Genomic DNA, 18,714 nt, shown 5'->3' on the forward strand with positions numbered 1-18,714 from the left:
ATATCTAAATTATAAATAATATGAATGAATAATAGTTTAAAAAAAATCTCAGGAAAGTAATGAAGCAGAAGGGATAGTTTACAGACTCATTTCAAATGTTTGTCATATTTATGATTCTTCATTTGGATCTACCCTTGTTGCTCATATAAAAGTTGGTAAACAATACCACTTAATTAAAGAGGTAAATTATCATTTTTATTCTTAAATTCTAATTTCATGTGAAAGTAAAAGTATATATTTTTTTAATGCATTGTTATATGCATTATTTATATAGAAAGTTATATAAAAAACTTTAAAAGAAATTATATAAAAACTTTTAAAAGTAAACATACATTTTCATCAATGAATAGTGCAAACATTTACTATATCAATTATAAAGTTTGATATCATTAATTACCCTGATTTATGCTTTTTCAATCTGTTTGTTTAAAACATTTTCACAGAGTTGAAAATGTTTTGCCTGATCTTTAAATCCAAAATCTTTTGGTAATTTGTTGTTAGTATCAGTTATTGCCTAATATATCTTTTGTATAAAGTTCTGAAAATAATCTTTCCATTCATTTATAAAAGTTGTAAGATATAGAAATCTGAATTCTATTAACAAATTTTTTTACATTTTTTGATTCTCTTATTAGGGAAAGGAACAAGATCACTGGTATCTTTTTAATGATTTTGCAATTGCACCAATATCTGAGGTATGTTTTAAAAATTTATATTTTTTACAAAAAAATAGCTTAGAGTTATTACAGGAATGGCGCCACATGTACAGAGGTACATAAACATCCGTTCATCCGTTGCAATGACATCGCAAATGGCGGGTGCTTTTTTTCAACAGTTCAAATGAAGTTTTTAAAAATAGAAAAATAGTATGATAAAAATAGTATGATAAAAAGTTTTTAAAAATAGAAAAATAGTATGATTAAGGAAATAAGGAAAAAACCAAATAAGAAAAAAAAAACTAAAAGTCGAATAAAAAAGAAAAAGAATAAAAAAATGTAAATAAAAGAAAACGAAGAAAGAAAGAAAACTAATAAATTATATAAAAACTAATTTAACTATATTTGTAAAATAAGGAATATTCTTTGTTGTCTTTTGTTGTGTCGTAATGTAATTTTTTTTTTTTTAGTTTGTGTATATATTGTATATATTATACGAAACAATACTTATTTTAATACTATTTTATCATGTGATATGTTTTTGATTTTCTTTTTTTCTCTCTTTCTCACATTCTCTTTCATTTCAATATTGTTCATTCATTATAAACACTTTATACTTGTGTTGCTTTTTTTGTATTGTGTTTTTTTTTGTATCTGATGATGAGGTTTTATAAAGGTCATTATTGCTTGATTTAAATTGTTATTATTATAATTGTCTTTGTTATTTTTATTATTATTATCATTTTCTATTGTATTACTGTTATTGTTATGTAAACTCTATCATTGTTATTATATATTGTGTTATTACATATTATTATCACATATTTTTTAACTGTATTATTAAGATTATTAGGTGTATTTTATAATTTCATCATTTTTTTTTTTAATTATATTAATTTATATTTTATATAATTAAAAATATTGTTTCTGTTGATTATAGTTTTTATTTATTTTATTTAAGTGTCACTCTTTTGACTAGTTTTTAACTATGAGTGACACCTAACCTGATTTGTGAAAATATAATTAAATTTACTAATTAATTTAATTAAATTTAATAATGTAATTTTTAAAATTTGGTTAAATAAATGAATGAAACAGCTGCATATGTAAATCTCCATATTTTCTATGAATTTTTTATTTATTTTTATTTTTTTGATTCTATATTAAAATATTCATTACTTTTTATACTATTTACCATATAAATCTAGCAAGATTTAACATTAATAAAAAAAATGAGAAACTAATCTTCTCAGACTATTGTTTAAAAATGAAAAAATTGATAGCTTGAATTATCTAATCTCTTGAATTTAGGTAATCAAATTCAAATTTAAGTCAAACTCAAACTTCAATTTCAAATTTATTTAAATTTTGTCAAATTAAAATCAATATCATTTCAAAAAGCAAAAAAAATTTTTAGCTAAAAATTTCATTTTAACTTAAGAGAAATTTTTTTCAACTTTTAAGGAATCGTGCTGTGGTGCTGTAGTTAGAGCATTATACTCGTAATCTAAAGGTTATGAGTTTAAATCGTGCTAAAGCACATAAGTGTTGTCCATTAAGTTGGAATTAAAAACTAACTAAAAGCTAATCACTATTGGCAGTCATCAATCTGTGATAAAACCCTCTGTGGCTCTGTGATAAAGCTCTATGTGGCTCTGATAAGACTGATCAGGTTTCTTTATAGTTTCCTTTTTAAAAAAAAAAATTGTATAATTTCATAGTTGTATTACTTTTTTCCTATACTCCCAATATCTCTTTCAAATTACTAAATTCTGCTCTCTTGCCAAAACAAATTTTGGCTGAGTCTTCTACTAAGACTTCAGTTTTTTCCTCATCAAGAACAAGTTTATCTCCAGCATCCTCCTTTGCTTTATCTTCAAATGTTTTTGCAGAGATCTTCACTCTTGGCAAGTTATCTTTGCAATCAACCAGCATGTGGGCGTTTTCAGTATCAAGCTGTGTTCTTTTGTACCTCTTAAAAGGAAAACTTGCTCAGAGCTAGCAGATGGTACCTGAAAAATCATTTTAAATATTTTTCAAATTTTGAATGGTCAAATTTTAAATGATCAAAGTTTGAATGGTCTAAGTTCATTAACTTGGCTGTTTGAACTATCACAATTCGGATTTTGTAATTCCCCTTCAAATGGCTACTATGGCTGAGAAAAAAATAATTTTTTTTCTCAGCCATTGTAGCACATCAACATTGGTTATAGGAGGATTTGTCAAGTTGAGGTACCTATTCATTTCCAATTACACAGGGTTAATGGCTCAAATAGTGACTGGATGGGCTGGCTCGACTGAGAAAACTTCGTTTTAGCCCTGAAGAACCAAGAGTATTTAATATAAAAGATTTATTTTTTTATAAAAGTATTTTATTTATTTTACTAATTTTATTTATTTTAAGTTTGTTCGAATCTTAAATGCTGTAGTCCTCCTCATCAACATCCTCAAGAATTCCTAGATTCAAGTCCTGAACTGGTTCAATTTCGTTCAATCATTTCCCTGTAAGTTGCATTTTCCTGTTAGGGAAGTGTGAGTCCTATGTAAAATAAGTAGAGAATTCCTCTATACAGATAGAGCTTGTTTTTGGTCCCGCAAAGTTGGAAAAGGAAATCCCTTTTCCGACTTTGACTTCAGAGTTTTGTGTAACACTTTAGGTCTTATCGCTGTTTGATGACTTGTTAAATTGAGAATTATCCAATTTAAAAATAATAATAGTTCAAATTAAAAGTCACTTTTTTATAAACTGCTTAACTTTTTTTTAACTATTTAATCAAGGTTTGCACAAGTTTCTGTTTGATACTATATACATGCAACAAAGCCATTCCACATTTTTAATTGTAATGAATTTGGCCCTCAATGTGAAAAAAGCAAGTGTGTTGAAAAGGTTCAAAAAGTAAGGTAGTGTTTTGAAATGGTTCTAAAGAGCCTAAGAAACTTTGTAGTAGCAACGAAAAAGCTTCAGTAATAATACTTGTTTGATGTGATGCTTTTGGGACATTACTGCCTGCTCATGTTTTATTCCAAGGCCAAAGGTAATAATATTTATGATGAATTAAAACAGACAGAACATTTAAAATGCTAAGAATCCGGAAAACTCATTTTATCAACTGCTATTTAATTAGTTTTAAATTAATTTCCAAATGGCTTCTAACTCAGGGTGTCTTAAATGGTGCTACATATGGTGTTACACAATCTGGCTGATGGAAAGGACTCACTTTGGCTGGATGGTTTGAAAAGACATTTGTTCCACATTACCCTGGGTTGTTCAAACAGCTTTTTGAGCAAAGCTTCTTCAGCAACAATGTGCATTCCGGCTTCAAAGCAACAATTATTTTTGTGTTGAGTTGGGAAAAAAAACCTAATAATAAAAAAGCCTAAAAATTAGTTGTTGGATCAATTTTACTCCAAGTACTTACCAACACTGCCTATACCAGTCACCAGGATTCCAGAATTTCTGCTGGGATGCTGGCATGTCCAAAGCATCCGTAACAGAGTCAAAGCTAAATGTTCCTAATAATAACATGTGTCTCATGAAAAGTTACATTATGACTTCTGAAGAAGCTTTGATAGAACTTACAAGCAACCAAATTATGGCACAAACAAAGTACAAGCAACTAGTGGAAGTAATAAAAGTTCCGACTATGTTAAAATCCAAAGTGACTTTCATATGTATCAATATATACATACCAAGACTATCAATCTGGCAGTTCTTTGAATTCAAAAGTATGTCAAGCTTAGTACAAGTGATTTTCTCATTTGAAATTAAATATTGAGAAGTAGTTTTTATTTTTATTATTATTTTTTTAAATATCAATTATTAATACAATTGTCTAAAGCTTTTATTTAGGTGATAAAACTTTTATTTATACATGATAAATGAATGTTCGAAGCTAAAGTGACCAAACTTAGGTGATTTTACAGTACCTGTAAATAAAATAAAATCACTACGTCTTTTCCAATCAAGATTTAGTGATTCTATTTTATTTACACTCAAAGCGCTAAACTTGCATATTTTTATGTAAAAAAAACCTTAATTTTTATTAAAAAAACAAGCTTTTTTTTTGGCGCCCCTAAACTGTTTGTGCCCAGGGCAATAGCCCTTGTCCAAATTTGATAAAATTTGAAACTAAAATTTGAATTTCAAGTTTTATCAAAACTACGTCTTTTCCAATCAAGATTTAGTGATTCTATTTTATTTACACTCAAAGCGCTAAACTTGCATTTTTTTATGTAAAAAAAACCTTATCAAATATGTATCTAATTAAATCAATTTTTTTTTTTTTAATATCTTCGCTTCCAACAAGGCTGCAAGCAACCACTAATTAAAGTTGGAAGTTACTGGAATAGAAAAGATGAATATTGAAGAGCAAGATAACGATTGACAGACAACTTAAAGGATTGCAAATTATACAAATCAGGAAAGCAAGATGAAGGAAGCGAATTCCAAAGAACTGATGTTCGAGGAAAAAAACTAGACAAATAAGAGTTTTTTGAGCACTTAGGAACAGTCACAGAAAAAGGATGAGACTTAATTGAATGACGAGTAACACAAGAACAAAGTTTAGTAGATGGCACAAGAGATGCTAGCTCTTTAGAGCAGTGCCCATTACAGTATTTGTAGAAAAGAGAAAGAGAAGCAACATTACGACAATGTGATAATGGTTGGAGTTTGGCTGCAAGAGCAGGTCCAACTGTTTACAATGCATTTTTGCACCTTGTCTAAAAGAGAAAGGGCATCATTAGAAGTTCTACCTCAGATATGGCAACAATATTCCATACAAGGCCGGATTTGAGGTTTATAGAGATAGAGAATAGAATCCGAAGTAAGAATGTGTCGAGCTCGATAAAGAGATGCAACCTTAGCAGATGCTAACTTTGCAACAGATTTGATATATAGTTTCGAAGAAAGATCGTAAGTAAGAGTTAATCCTAGAAGATGAAGAGTAGATGAAGAAGAGTACATCACCATTCATAAATATAGGAAGATCTAAATTATTGCGATAATGATTGGCTGAAAAAAATTGAGTTTTATCTGTATTGAAGTTCACCAGCCACTGTGAGCCCCATGCTGTAGCAGAAGTGAGATCCTTTTAAATCTCAAATGCCCCCTCCAAGCAATCAGAGAGTGTTGGCTTCTTATCATGACAAGAATAAATGGTAGTATCATCAGCAAACAATGCCACCTTAGATGTGAGAGTATCTGGAATATTGTTAATGTAATTTAAAAAGAGTATGGCCAAGGGTAGAACCTTGAGGAACCCCTGAAGTTACAGGATATGAAGAAGACTGCTGTCCATTGAGGACAACTTTTATACTACGATTGGAAAAAAGGATTCAATAATCTTAAAGATGTTTCCAGATACACCAGAAGAAGAAAGCTTATGGAGAAGATGAGCATCTCAAATTTTATCAAAAACTTTTGAAATGTCAAGAGCGATGGACTTAACCTTTCCATCTTTATCTAATGCACAATAAAACCTATTGGTTATTACTCTAAGCAAATCAGCTTTAGAACAAGAAGATCAAAATCCATATTGATGGTCAGAAAGTAAGTTATTAGATTCAAGATGAGAAATTAAGTGTTTGTTAATTAAAGATTCAAAAACCTTGCTTATGATAGGAAGAAGACTAATGAGACGGCAGTTAGACGAACCAGATAACAAATGCTGCTTTCCAGCAGGCTGGAAAACAAGAGTCTGATAAGCTCTTGTTGAACAGTTTTGAGAGTATAGACAAATTTGGATCTAAAAACTGAATTCGAGTTTAGATCTTAAATTTGATAAAATTTAAATTTGAATTTGGCATCGAATTCCAAATTTAGTTGAATTTTTTCAATTCAAATTCCAAATTCCATTGTCTAACCATAGATTGTCATGATCAGTTTTGCATTAATTTATAAAAGGATTACTTTTTTATTAGTATCTATATTTGTAAAAGCAATTTATTTTTCAATTATAAAACAAAAATAGTTTTATGACAAAAAAAATTAGCATTGTTAGTATAACCACAAGTTTTTAATGTTAATTTTTTTAGTTAAATTAGTTCTTTAATAAGATTTAATTAATCTTTTAAAGTTGTTTATATTTTAGAATGAAGCAGTTACTTTTAACCTGAGTTGGAAAGTTCCATGTATACTGATGTATGCTCGGCAAGATATTGACTCACTGCATAACCTAGAAAGTACTTATTTTAATAAATATTTTTCTTATATATATATATATATATATATATATATATATATATATATATATATATATATATATATATACACACACACACACACACACAAATGATTTTAAATGTGTTTTACAAAACAGAGTGCTCAATGTTCTTATATAGAAAAAAAAAAGAACAGAGCAGTAGTTAATTAGAAGGAAATCACAATTAATCACAATAAAGACTTTTCAGAAATTTCTGATATTTCTGAAATTTTCTCCTTTTTTTATTGACGAAACGCAGTTATGTATAAAAAAAGTTTGAGATTTTATTATAATTTAGATAAAAACATGCGTGTCTATATATATATATATATATATATATATATATATATATATATATATATATATATATATATATATATAAAACCCTCCCTCTAATAAATTACATAAAATTTTTAATTGAAATACAATTAAAGTTAGCTAGAATTGCACAAAAAATATGAAAAGAATTATAAAAGGTTACAATAATGCTTTGTTGAACAAAAAAGAAATCCTAAATGAAAAAACTACAGAAAAATGTAATTGTAACCAAAAAAACAATTGTCCAATGAGTGGAAGTTGTTTATCAAAAAATGTGGTATATAAATGTGTTGATTCCTCCAAAAATGTACCTGATAAATAATATATTGGCATAACAGAGGGTGAATGGAAAAAACATTTTGCCAATCATAAACAATCCTTTAGTAAAAAGTATTCAAAAGAAACCATGCTGTCAAAATATATATGGGAATTAAAAGATAAAAATATTTATGATTTTATACTGAATTGGTCCATCCTTAAAACAGCACCTGTATGTAACAATATTTCCAAAAAATGCATACTATGCCTACAAGAAAAAATTTAAAATTATTACACATGCAAATAAAGAATGTTAATTAAACAAAAAATTGGAATTGATTTCTAAATGCAGGCACGAAAATAAGTTTCTCCTAAAAAACTATATATAAATAAGTGAGCTCAAATAATAATTACATTAACCCCCCCCCCCTCCTCCTCCCTCCTTTATAAAAAATATAAAAAATTAAAATGTTTTTTTAAAAAAGCAAAAGTTATCAATTCTAAAGAATTATTTTTATAATAGTGTCAGTAGTTAAAACATTTGCGACTTCCTGTAATTTAATTTTTGGTATAAATTGAAGTTTTATTAATTTAATCATTTATTTTTGATGAGTCTTAATTGATGAAACACAGTATTAAATGAAAAAAAATTTTGTTAATTTATTTTCTTCTACTTTATAATTGCTCTGTTCTTTTAAGAACATTGAGCACTCTATTTTGTAGAATACATTTTAAAATTGTTTAAATATATATATATCTGCTATAGCGTATATAGATCAGCAATTGCTTACTTGTTTTGCTTATCTTTGTAGCATATGAATTTTTTAGAAAAAGAAAAAAAAGACTAAGAATAATGAAAGGAAAGCTTTCTGCACCATCCCAACCATTTAGTTGATTTTAGTGGCACTTTGCAGCAGCAGGCTTTAAGATAGTCAATGTATGTATATATACAAACAATTCAAATTTCAACAAATTTAATTTAAAATTAATCTAAATTACTGCATAATAATTTTTTAATAATAAATTTTTTATCAAATAAGTAATGTTGCTAATAAATGAATGGTAGCTAGTGTGAAATCCCAAAGACAACACTTGTATAAAGAACTTTTTCATAGCGCAATAAATGATGCTTGTTATTTATATATTCTTAAAACAGTAATGTAACAAACATGTGCTTGTAACCAAATTTTTTATTTAATAATCAATTTTTTTAATGAATAAACAGTAGCTCTTGTAAGAAGCTTTTTAAAGGAGCAAAAATTAAAAGCTCTTGTAAGAAGCTTTTTAGAGGAGCAGCTCACTTGTCTCGCCATGTTAATTGTAGGGGAGTTTTCTTCGCTCTTGCCCTCATTTACTCCTCCCGAGGCCTGTATATGTATGAAGAGTTTATTTTTATGTGGTAAGAGAAATTTAATTTTTATGTTTTTCTAAAATTTATTAAAAAAAACCTTATGTTTTTTAACTAAATTTTGGAAACAACAAAAAATATGCAATAAAATATTTAATTATATGTTTTTACATTTAAAGTTTTGAATAATGATGCTTATTTAAAGTACATTTTTATTTTAAATTTGTTTAACATAAATAAAAACTACATGCACTAATGTTCTGGCGCTTTTTTGTAAAGTTTTTGTTGATTACAAAACGAATTACGTAATTTTTATTTGGTTAATATTTTTATCCAAATAAAAATTAAATTTTTATTTGGTTAAAATAAAAATTTTAGTAAAACAAATTGTTTGTAAATGCAATAAAGGGGCGTCATCAATAAAGTATATCAACCTATATTTGTCAATTCTTAACCCCTTATCTCCTGTCACAAACATCACATATCACATATACCTGAACCCTCTAAACTGTAATAGCAGTTTTTACGTTAAAAATATTTTAAAAGATTCTAATGTAAATACTTTGCAACATTTTAAAAATTCAACCTTAAGAAAATAAGGCAACACGCATTAATGTAAGAAGTGTACGTAAAATTTTCCACTAACTAAAGATTTTCTTATTTAAATGATTTAATAAGTATTAATAAAGTTGTCATACTGCAGTAATTTTTTAAAGTTGCTCTTGGTCTTGCAGAAAAACTGTTTTTGATTTTAAAAGTTTCATAAATGTTATGAAAAATCACTCAGGAAGAGTGCCACCAGTTTGTTAAAATTGTTTTTGTTAAATTATTTTTTAAGAATGAGTTTTTGCAATTCTTTTATTACATAAATCTAAAAACTCTTAATAATAGATATAAAAAATCCGCAATAATAATTGCTCGGTAACGTAAGTGATGTAATGTAAGTTAAATATATAGTATCAAAAAAACAAGGTAATTTTCCTTAGCTGGTCACCTCTGATAAATTTTTATATATTTTTTAAATTGGTATAGAGTTCTCAATATCTTGTGAAAGTTTCCAATTCAAACTGCTTTACTGATTCACAGAAGTCTAACCTAAAAGTTGAAGCAATTTTTTTACCTTGTTTTCTGCGTAACGTAAGTTAAGTGGCATTTCAGTAATAAGTTCGCCCTCTTTTGGCCAGACTCAAAACTTTTTAGCTTATTTTATTCTTTAGACTAACAGCTTTAATACAAAATAGCTAAAAGTTTAATTTACAGTTTAAATAGACAAATATTTAATAAAGTTGTTACACGTGTAATGTAAGTTAAAAATGGAATTGCTCATATAAATTCTTTTTAGCATAAAATATATCAATCTTATAAACAAGACTATTTTTTTCAATTTGTTAAAAAAATTTAATTTACTAATTTTTTCTAATGATTCCATTCAGTTACTAAGCAACATCTCAAAGTCATTTTATTTACAAAGGACAAATTTATGACTAATGGTGTTGTTATGGGCTCTCAATTAGCATCTGTTTTTGCATATATATTTATGACAAACTTAAAGGTCGACTTAGGTCATATAATGGAGTAAAATGGAGTAAATTAATTTTTAAACTTAATAATAAACCCAGTTCCATTTTGCATTCATCGCCATGGAAAAAGAAGATAAATAAAAAATTTGTTTTATGGACTTGACTTGAAATAAAACAAACAATTCCACAATTACCACTGTTTTTCACAAAAGCAATCAGAACTTTACTCAAACTTTTTTAATTTTACTTCATTTTTATTCAATGAAAGTCTTGTAAAATCTTTAATCGATAGAAAGTAAAACAATCTCAGTTGTAATTGTTCATCTCAACTTTGGTCTCATGATTTGAACAACCTTTTTAAAGACCTCAAACACAACTTCTACCCGGTTGATTGCACAACGGTATTGTTTGTTAAGGTTCATGTTTCAGAGCTATAGAGTTGAGAGAGGGCTGTAGCCACAACTTAAGTAGCCTCCTCGGCTGCAGTGGCCTTTGTGTCCTTGGGGAAAAAAAGAAAAAATATTTTTGCCTACATTAAGACAAAAAAATCTGTTTGAGAAAGAAAAAAAAAGTATGAACAGCAAATGGAAAAGTATAATATATTAAAATATTTTCACAGATTTTGTGTTGGTTAATCAAAACATTTTCATTTAAACTTTTTTTGATATTTCTTATGTTTCCCTCTATTTACCTTCCATAAGTTTTTGTGTGAGTGCATAGATTTCATTTGGTGAAATTTATGATGTCATATATGTATAAAATTATTGAATTATTTATTCATGTTTCTTTTTTATCAGTTAAACCAACATCTCAAATTATTTGTAATTTTGCTTAAAAAATTGTGAGTGTGTTTATATATATATATATATATATATATATATATATATATATATATATATATATATATATATATATATATATATATATATATATATATATATATATATATATAACTCCTAACTGGTTGTCAGAAGGTTTTTCTGTATTCTGTTGACACAAAAAAAAAATTAAAATGCAAGACCGGAATTTTTTTCCATTACTTGATAGACTATCTGACCCAACCAAACCCTCAGTCGATATAGCAGCACTCCCTTGCAAGTCAGACTATAAGATAGTCGATGTAGCAGCACTCTGTTGTAGCAGCAGGCTATAAGATGTGGATGTAGCAACACTCCACACATGATTTACAGTAAAAACAATAGAAATAAAAACATTTTATCAAAAAAAATAAAAATAAAAACATTGTTTATATTATTAAAAACATTCAGAATGTTTTGAAAGTATTCAAAATGTTTTTAAAAACATTCTGGTCAATTAAATTTGCGTTTTCGCGTTTTTTTAAAAAAGTGTTGAATTCCAATTAAATTAATGGTTTTAACTTTATGACAACGCGGAAATATTGGATGAAAGTCAAAAGTAATTAAAAGTGACATATTTGTTGTCAAAAGAATCATTTTTTACCTCCATACTCTCAAATGCAGCAATTTATAGAACTATATATATATATACATATATATATATATATATATATATATATATATATATATATATATATATATATATATATATATATATATATATATATATGTATATATATATATATATATATATATATATATATATGTATGTATATATATATATATATATATATATATATATATACATATATATATATTTTATAAATAAATATATTATAAATTATTAGAAAATCACTTGTCAAACTTTTTTCATTTTACACTGTGTTTCATCAATTAAGACTCATCAGAAATGAATGTTTAGATTAATAAATTTTTAATTTATATCAAAAATAAAGTTAAAGGAAGTCATAAATGTCTTAGCTACTTTAAATTTTCACACATTTGTAGAATATGCTGACACTAAAGGGTTCTTCAGAATTGTTTACTTTTGCTTTTTTTTTTTTTTTTTAATTTTAAAGCAGGGACTTAATATAATTATTTTTTGAGCTCACTTATTTTATAGTTTTTTAGGAGAAACTTATTTTCATGCCTGCATTTAGAAATCAATTCCGATTTTTTGTTTAATAAACATTCTTGGTTCGCATGTGTAATTATTTCAAATTTTTCTTGTAGACATAATTTGCATTTTTCAGAAATATTATATGCAGGTGCTGTTTTAAGGGAGGACCAAGTCAATATAAAATCATCAACTTTTAAAAAGAAACTTGAACTAGGAAGAAAATAATAATCAAAAAAATAACCAATACCTTACAAAAAAAAAAATATCTAAGCACTAAAATAAAACTCCAAAAACTTGAAGCGAAAATTTCTGTTACATTTTTAATTGCGTTTAAAATAAATTACTACCTTTTGAAACGTTTTATTAAAGTTATGCAAAACGCTTTCACAAATTACTTTTAATGATTGTTTAATGAATGAACAAATTTTTTTTTAATTACTAAAAAGTGTTAGATATATATTTTTCAAATTGTGTAAACATTTATTTTTTCCAAAATACTGCAAAAAAAATAAAATTGTTTCAAAAAATACCATAGTCTTTTTAAAATAGTAATTTTTTATCATTTCATGCTCTGATTAGTTAGTCAAGTTAAAAAAAAGTTTTAAACAATTCTTTGAAAAAACAAAAACAAAAAATAAAGCATTAAAGCAGATTTAATTTAAGTTATAATTTAATGTAACTTAAAAAATTTCAAAAGATTTTTAGAAAGACAGAAAAATAGTTTTATAAGTTTAAATTTATCATACATGATAATAATAATAAATTTATCATAAATTTATCAATACACGCCATAAAAAAAAAATTAAATATAACATTATTTGTTAATTTACACAATATGGGTTTATTTTAACACATTTATATACTACGTTTTTGGATAAACATTTTCCACTCATTGGAAAATTGTTTACAATTTTCTGTTGCTCTTTTTATTTAGGATTTCTTTTTTATTCAGTAAATTATTATTGTGAGATTTTATAATTCTTTCTATATTTTTTGTGCAACGTTGCTAACTTTAATTGTATTTTGATTAAAAATTTTATGTAATCATTAGAGGGCAGGAAGTGTTTAGTCTTTTTTCTATGTTAGTGGAAACATTTTTGCTATATGGGAGGTTGAACCAAATTACATTTCTAGTTCTATTCTGCTTTTTTGCATTCTTTTTTCAGGGTCAAATCTTAGTTCAAAATTTTAAAATCCACTTTTTTTAAGGGCATCTTAAAAAAAGTGGATTTTTATTAAAATTTATTAGATAAATTGAATACATTTTCATCAGAGAAGTTTTGGTTTAGCCTGTTATTAATTGAAATCAGGATTTGTTTTAGAATTTGGGGTGGATATTTTGAGTTATTAATAATTCATCATTTGGTTTTTTGAAAGGCTTATATTTAAAAAATTCACAATTTTTACATTTATGCTTACTTCGATTTGAAAGCAATATTTTTAAAAATCTTTATAGTATCTTTTCTAATTTTATCCAGCTGTGTACCAGATTTTTTATGCGTAACTATTCAACCATTGTCACAATAAAGGCCAAAATCATTAATCTATATATTGTTGCCAAACTTAATAGTGTTAGTAGTAGTAGTGTCCCTGCGACCATGTTTGACACAGAACCCTTGGCAGTCATTGCAATCGAGGTAGTGGCAAGAAAGAGTTGCAGTACTTTTATTATAAGAAAACGTGAACGAAAGTGAAAGAAACAAAAGCAAATATTTAACTTATGTAAACTTAAAATTATGTAATGTTAAAACATGTTAAAACATGTATCAAGTTTTACGGTTCTACTTTCATTTGAAAACTGCATTGCGGCAACATATCCTTAATTTTGATCTATAGCATTTCTTGCTATTTTATAAAGTCTTTTATTATACAGTTTTAAAAATTTTTAAGACAACAATCCTGCATACCCGAGTGGTTAGCTTGCAGAGCTTCTGAACAAAACATCTGTGGTTCGAATCCTACCAATATCAACTTTTTTAAAATTGTCTTAAATTTTTTTTAAATACAAAATAAAACACTTATGAAGTTTTATAGATATTACATACATAACATATGTAAAGATATTATGCACTATAATAGACGAAAGTATTTTTAAAAAAGCTAAAAATTCTAAAAAAATCAAAACACCGGGAAAATTTTCTGTGTATGTGTCATGATTAAGATACTTATGTTGTTAATGGGCTCAAGTAGGTAGTTTTAATAAGCTGCAGATGGTCTAAAAAAAAATTTTGTTCTGAAACTTAATAAAGAAAAAATTTAATAAGACAGTCCTGCTACTCCAGAAGCTGCTACTGTGGAGGCATAAAAAAAAAGAATAGCTCTTAGCAGAAAAAAGCTTTAAATTTTATTTTAACAATTAAAAGTCTTTTTAGTTATTTTTTTTTTTTTTGCTATAAATATATATGGCCAGATTGAAAAAATTGAAAATATATTGTCATAAGGGGCGGATTTAAACACTCACAAAACGACACCGATGACAGCACATTAAACCACTGATCTATCAAATTTATGCATGCAATTAAAAAACAAACTATTTTATAAACTCTTATACCGATTGCAATCTTTTCAAGCTCTTTAATAAGCGCATCTTTATTTTATAGTGGCACCTTTATATATAAACACCTATTTTATATGCACCTATATTTAAACTATATATAAACACATATTTTATATGCACCTATATATAAACTATATATAAACACATATTTTATATGCACCTATATATAAACTATATTTAAACACATACTTTATATGCAAGTGTAAAAACCAACTTATTTAATGTTTTATATAGGATCGTGTGTAACATAAGAAAACTTTTTTCATATATAAAAGTCTTTTTTGCTCAAGCTTTTTTGTTTTGAATTTTTGTGTTTATGTTATTGTATTTTAAAAAATTGACAAGATTGAAAAAACATTAAACATATTGTCTCATCCAGGTGAAAAATTTGAAACTTCGATTTTTGCCTCTTTCTCTTGATAATTTCTGATTGCTAAAATTACGTCATTTTCTCAGCATTTTTTTTATTTTTTAATAAAGATTAAGTAATTATTCTTTTAAAACTATTTATTTATTACTATTGTAATAAATACTCTTGTCAGCTTGTATTGATTATTTTACTTAATAAAGTGTTAATGTGATGGAGCAGAAATTTGTGAATTTGTTGGACACTATATTTTAAATTTATTAAGTAAAATAATCAATATTAATGATTTGGGTCTTTATCGTGATGATAGTTCTATAGTTAAGCATAAGAAATCTAGTCCACAGTTCAATAAAATTAGAAAAGATATTATAATTTTTTAAAGATATTAAAATTTTTAAAAGTATTGGCTTTCAAATCGAAATAAGCATAAATTTAAAAATTGTGAAATTTCTTGATGTCACATGTAACCTCTCTAAAAAATTTATATAAACCTTTCAAAAAACCAAATGATGAATTATTGTATATTATTAATAACTCAAATTATCCACCCAAATTATAAAACAAATCCTGATTTCAATTAATAACAGGCTATACTTCTCTGATGAAAATGTATGCAATTTATCTAAATAAATTTTCGAAGATGCCCTTAAAATAAGCGGGTTTCAAAATTTTGAACTAAAACTTGAGAATTAAAACTAAAGAATGCAAAAAGTAGAACTAGCAATGCAATTTGGTTTAACCTCCCCCTTCCCCTCTCCCCTCTCCCCTATCCCCCATATAGCAAAAATGTTTCCACTAACATAGGAAAAGTGTTTTTAAAATTGGTCAATAAACACTTTCCATCGTCTAATAGATTATATAAAATCATATCAGTTATCATATCAAATTTTCACACATTTGTGGAATATGTTAGCATATTATATAAATGTGTGAAAATTTACAGTAGCTAAGACATTTATGACTTTAATTTAATTTTTGGTATAAATTAAAGTTTTGTTAATCTGAACATTTATTTCTGATGAGTCTTAATTGATGAAACACAGTGTAAAATGAAAAAAGTTTGATAAGTGATTTTCTGCTAATTTATTATTACTCTGTGTTTTTAAGATCATTGAGCACTCAATTTTGTAGAATACATTTAATATTGTTTGGATAAAAAAACCTCACGCACAAAATGATTTTAAGAATTTTATTTATTATTTTTGGCCAAATTTTTGAAGTCACTGTAAGCAGATACAAAATTGAACACAAGCTGTAGAGTCACATGCATACAACATTATATAGGATCATCAAATGCACGAAAAAGTCAAATATTCACAATAATGTCATTAGAGAGGATGAATCTCAGTGGGAGGTTGTCCTTGATGGGGCTGGAGTCATGCAATTCTTGCATAACTTTGATGGCATGCTCACAGCACTGGTTGCTTCAAGCAATGTTGATTGGAAAGTCATCTGTTTTCCAGTGGGTTTTCAAGCAATTGAGAGCTTTTGGGTAGTCCTTCAGAGCTTCAGATAGTTCTTCAAAATCTTCAACGTGGAACAATTGACTGCTGAACCAATGGTCAGCCCATGAGTAAGAAATTAATGAACAGATTTTACTCAACCTGATCTGGATTTCTGGCATCAGAATAAATGTAAGAAGGGCTAGAATGGCACAAGAGTTCCAGAGTGCATTGCTGATGTTTGGGATCTGTTTGAAATTCACAAAGGGGATCTCATTCCTCTCAGTTAAGTGATGGAAGACACGAGTGAGGTGGTAGAGAAACTTTATGTCATCTCTCCAGCTGCATGTTTCCTTAATCTCAGTTTTATTGTTGCTGAAGGTTGCTTTCAATTTATCGTAATTGCTCATCAAATCCTGCACAAAGAAATACTCGATGTTTGGTGATTTAGTCAATCCATGGAGCTCATTATCCATGACAACGCAAAGAACGCGGTCTAGCACATGGTGCTGGCAACTGATGAACTTGGGTTTGGAGTGACCTTTCTCTTGGAACATTTGCTGCAGCCAAACAACGCCTGTCTTCTTGCCGGTATTCTCGTTTGTTGTGTCGGCAACAATCATCACAACTGATCCCCACAGGTTGAACTCCTCTAACACATCCTGGAGTCCTTCTACAATTGTTTGATCTTTCCCATCTTTCAATTTTAGCGCCGTCAACTTAATTTCTTTAGATTCATTCTTGAGGACCACGGCCTGATATTCAAAGCCTTCAATGTGTTTGCCGTCAAATTGTATGCTCCATTTCTCCAGATGAAGCGTGCTCACCAAGTGTTTCTTCACCTGAGCAGCTCTCGTGTAGATAGCCTTGTGGATTGCTGATTGACATGGGGTTGGGATTTCAATGCCCTCACCAAAAAGCTGGCAGCACACCACTGCTGTTCCGTGGGACAACAGCTTTGAGCATGTAACAAGACGTCTTGCAATGCCTGTTGGGTTATGCTTCCTTTTGCTCATTGATGTTGTATTATCATCCTCCCAAGGACTGTCTGTACTGTTCTTGGATAAGTCTTTGCTACTTTCGGATCAATCAGGTATCGCTAAGCTGGTAAGTGTGAATACAGTTGCTTCCATTGGCCTTTTTCGCTTGGATGGGTGGAGGTATTGGCACTAGCAGGTTTGCCAGTCGAATAACCAACATGACCTTTGCTCTCAATTTGCAGTTTATAGTGGTTCTCATCCTCTTTGCACAACCATTTGCCTTTCATGTTGGTCATGTCAAACAATTCATTCAATGAATCAAAGTCTTGTTTTTTTCTGCAGCGCTTGTAGTCTTTCAGATGTTTTGCTAGTTTTGCACAAATGGCTTGATCAGATACAAGAAAGTTCAACATTTTGCTCCATAGGTCTTTAAGCTCAGCAGCAAATAAACCAATACTCTCTCTCTCTGTTCTTTGGCAGTGGATTCAAAAAATTTGAACCGTCCAATGACGTGGTTTTTCAGAGGCATGTGACTCCGTTCGCTCAAAGATGCTTCATAAATTGCCACTTGCCTCTTGATGGGGCTTGAAACTGGACTAAGTTCTTTGTCCAGGTTTCCTTGTTCTTCTCCATGTTAGAAGATCTCTTCTTGAACGACATGTTGTCTTCTACTCAGCAACTGAAATAGGAAAGGCCTTAATGTCAATATTAATTACATAACATATTAAAGAAATTGTTAAGTTTTCAATTGAACTGTTATTGTTAATATATTTTATTTCAAAAGAAGCAAATAAGGATTAAAGAAAATAAAAAAGGCAGACACTAATCAAATATTATATGCTCAATAATAATTTGCAAAAGAGGTAATGTAACTTGTGAAATAATACAATGATCTCTTTATACTTAAACTATAGAGAATGCGCAATAATTAAAATAAGACAATAGTAATATTGACACCAAATTTAGATAATTAAAACTCAACTACCCACTTTAAACACCTCGTTTATATACCAGTTTATAGCAGATTGCAAAACAGCTGAAGAAAGTTTTAGAAATCTACAGAAGCTTCCAGAACAATTATGTCACCG

At 27.7% G+C, this 18,714-nt stretch overlaps 1 protein-coding gene across 1 annotated transcript in view; it reads left to right on the top strand.

The window, feature by feature from the left end:
• The window catches only part of LOC100197638 (PAN2-PAN3 deadenylation complex catalytic subunit PAN2), a 94,229-nt gene that overhangs the window by 68,115 nt on the left and 7,400 nt on the right, over positions 1-18,714 (top strand). Inside the window, exons 23-25 of the mRNA XM_065792062.1 lie at positions 53-181; positions 636-695; positions 6,749-6,839. Coding sequence (XP_065648134.1) covers positions 53-181; positions 636-695; positions 6,749-6,839 — 280 coding nt within the window. The remainder of the gene's footprint in view (positions 1-52; positions 182-635; positions 696-6,748; positions 6,840-18,714) is intronic.

The sequence above is a fragment of the Hydra vulgaris genome, chromosome 03 (genome assembly GCF_038396675.1).
Source record: "Hydra vulgaris chromosome 03, alternate assembly HydraT2T_AEP".
Lineage (NCBI taxonomy): Eukaryota > Metazoa > Cnidaria > Hydrozoa > Anthoathecata > Hydridae > Hydra > Hydra vulgaris.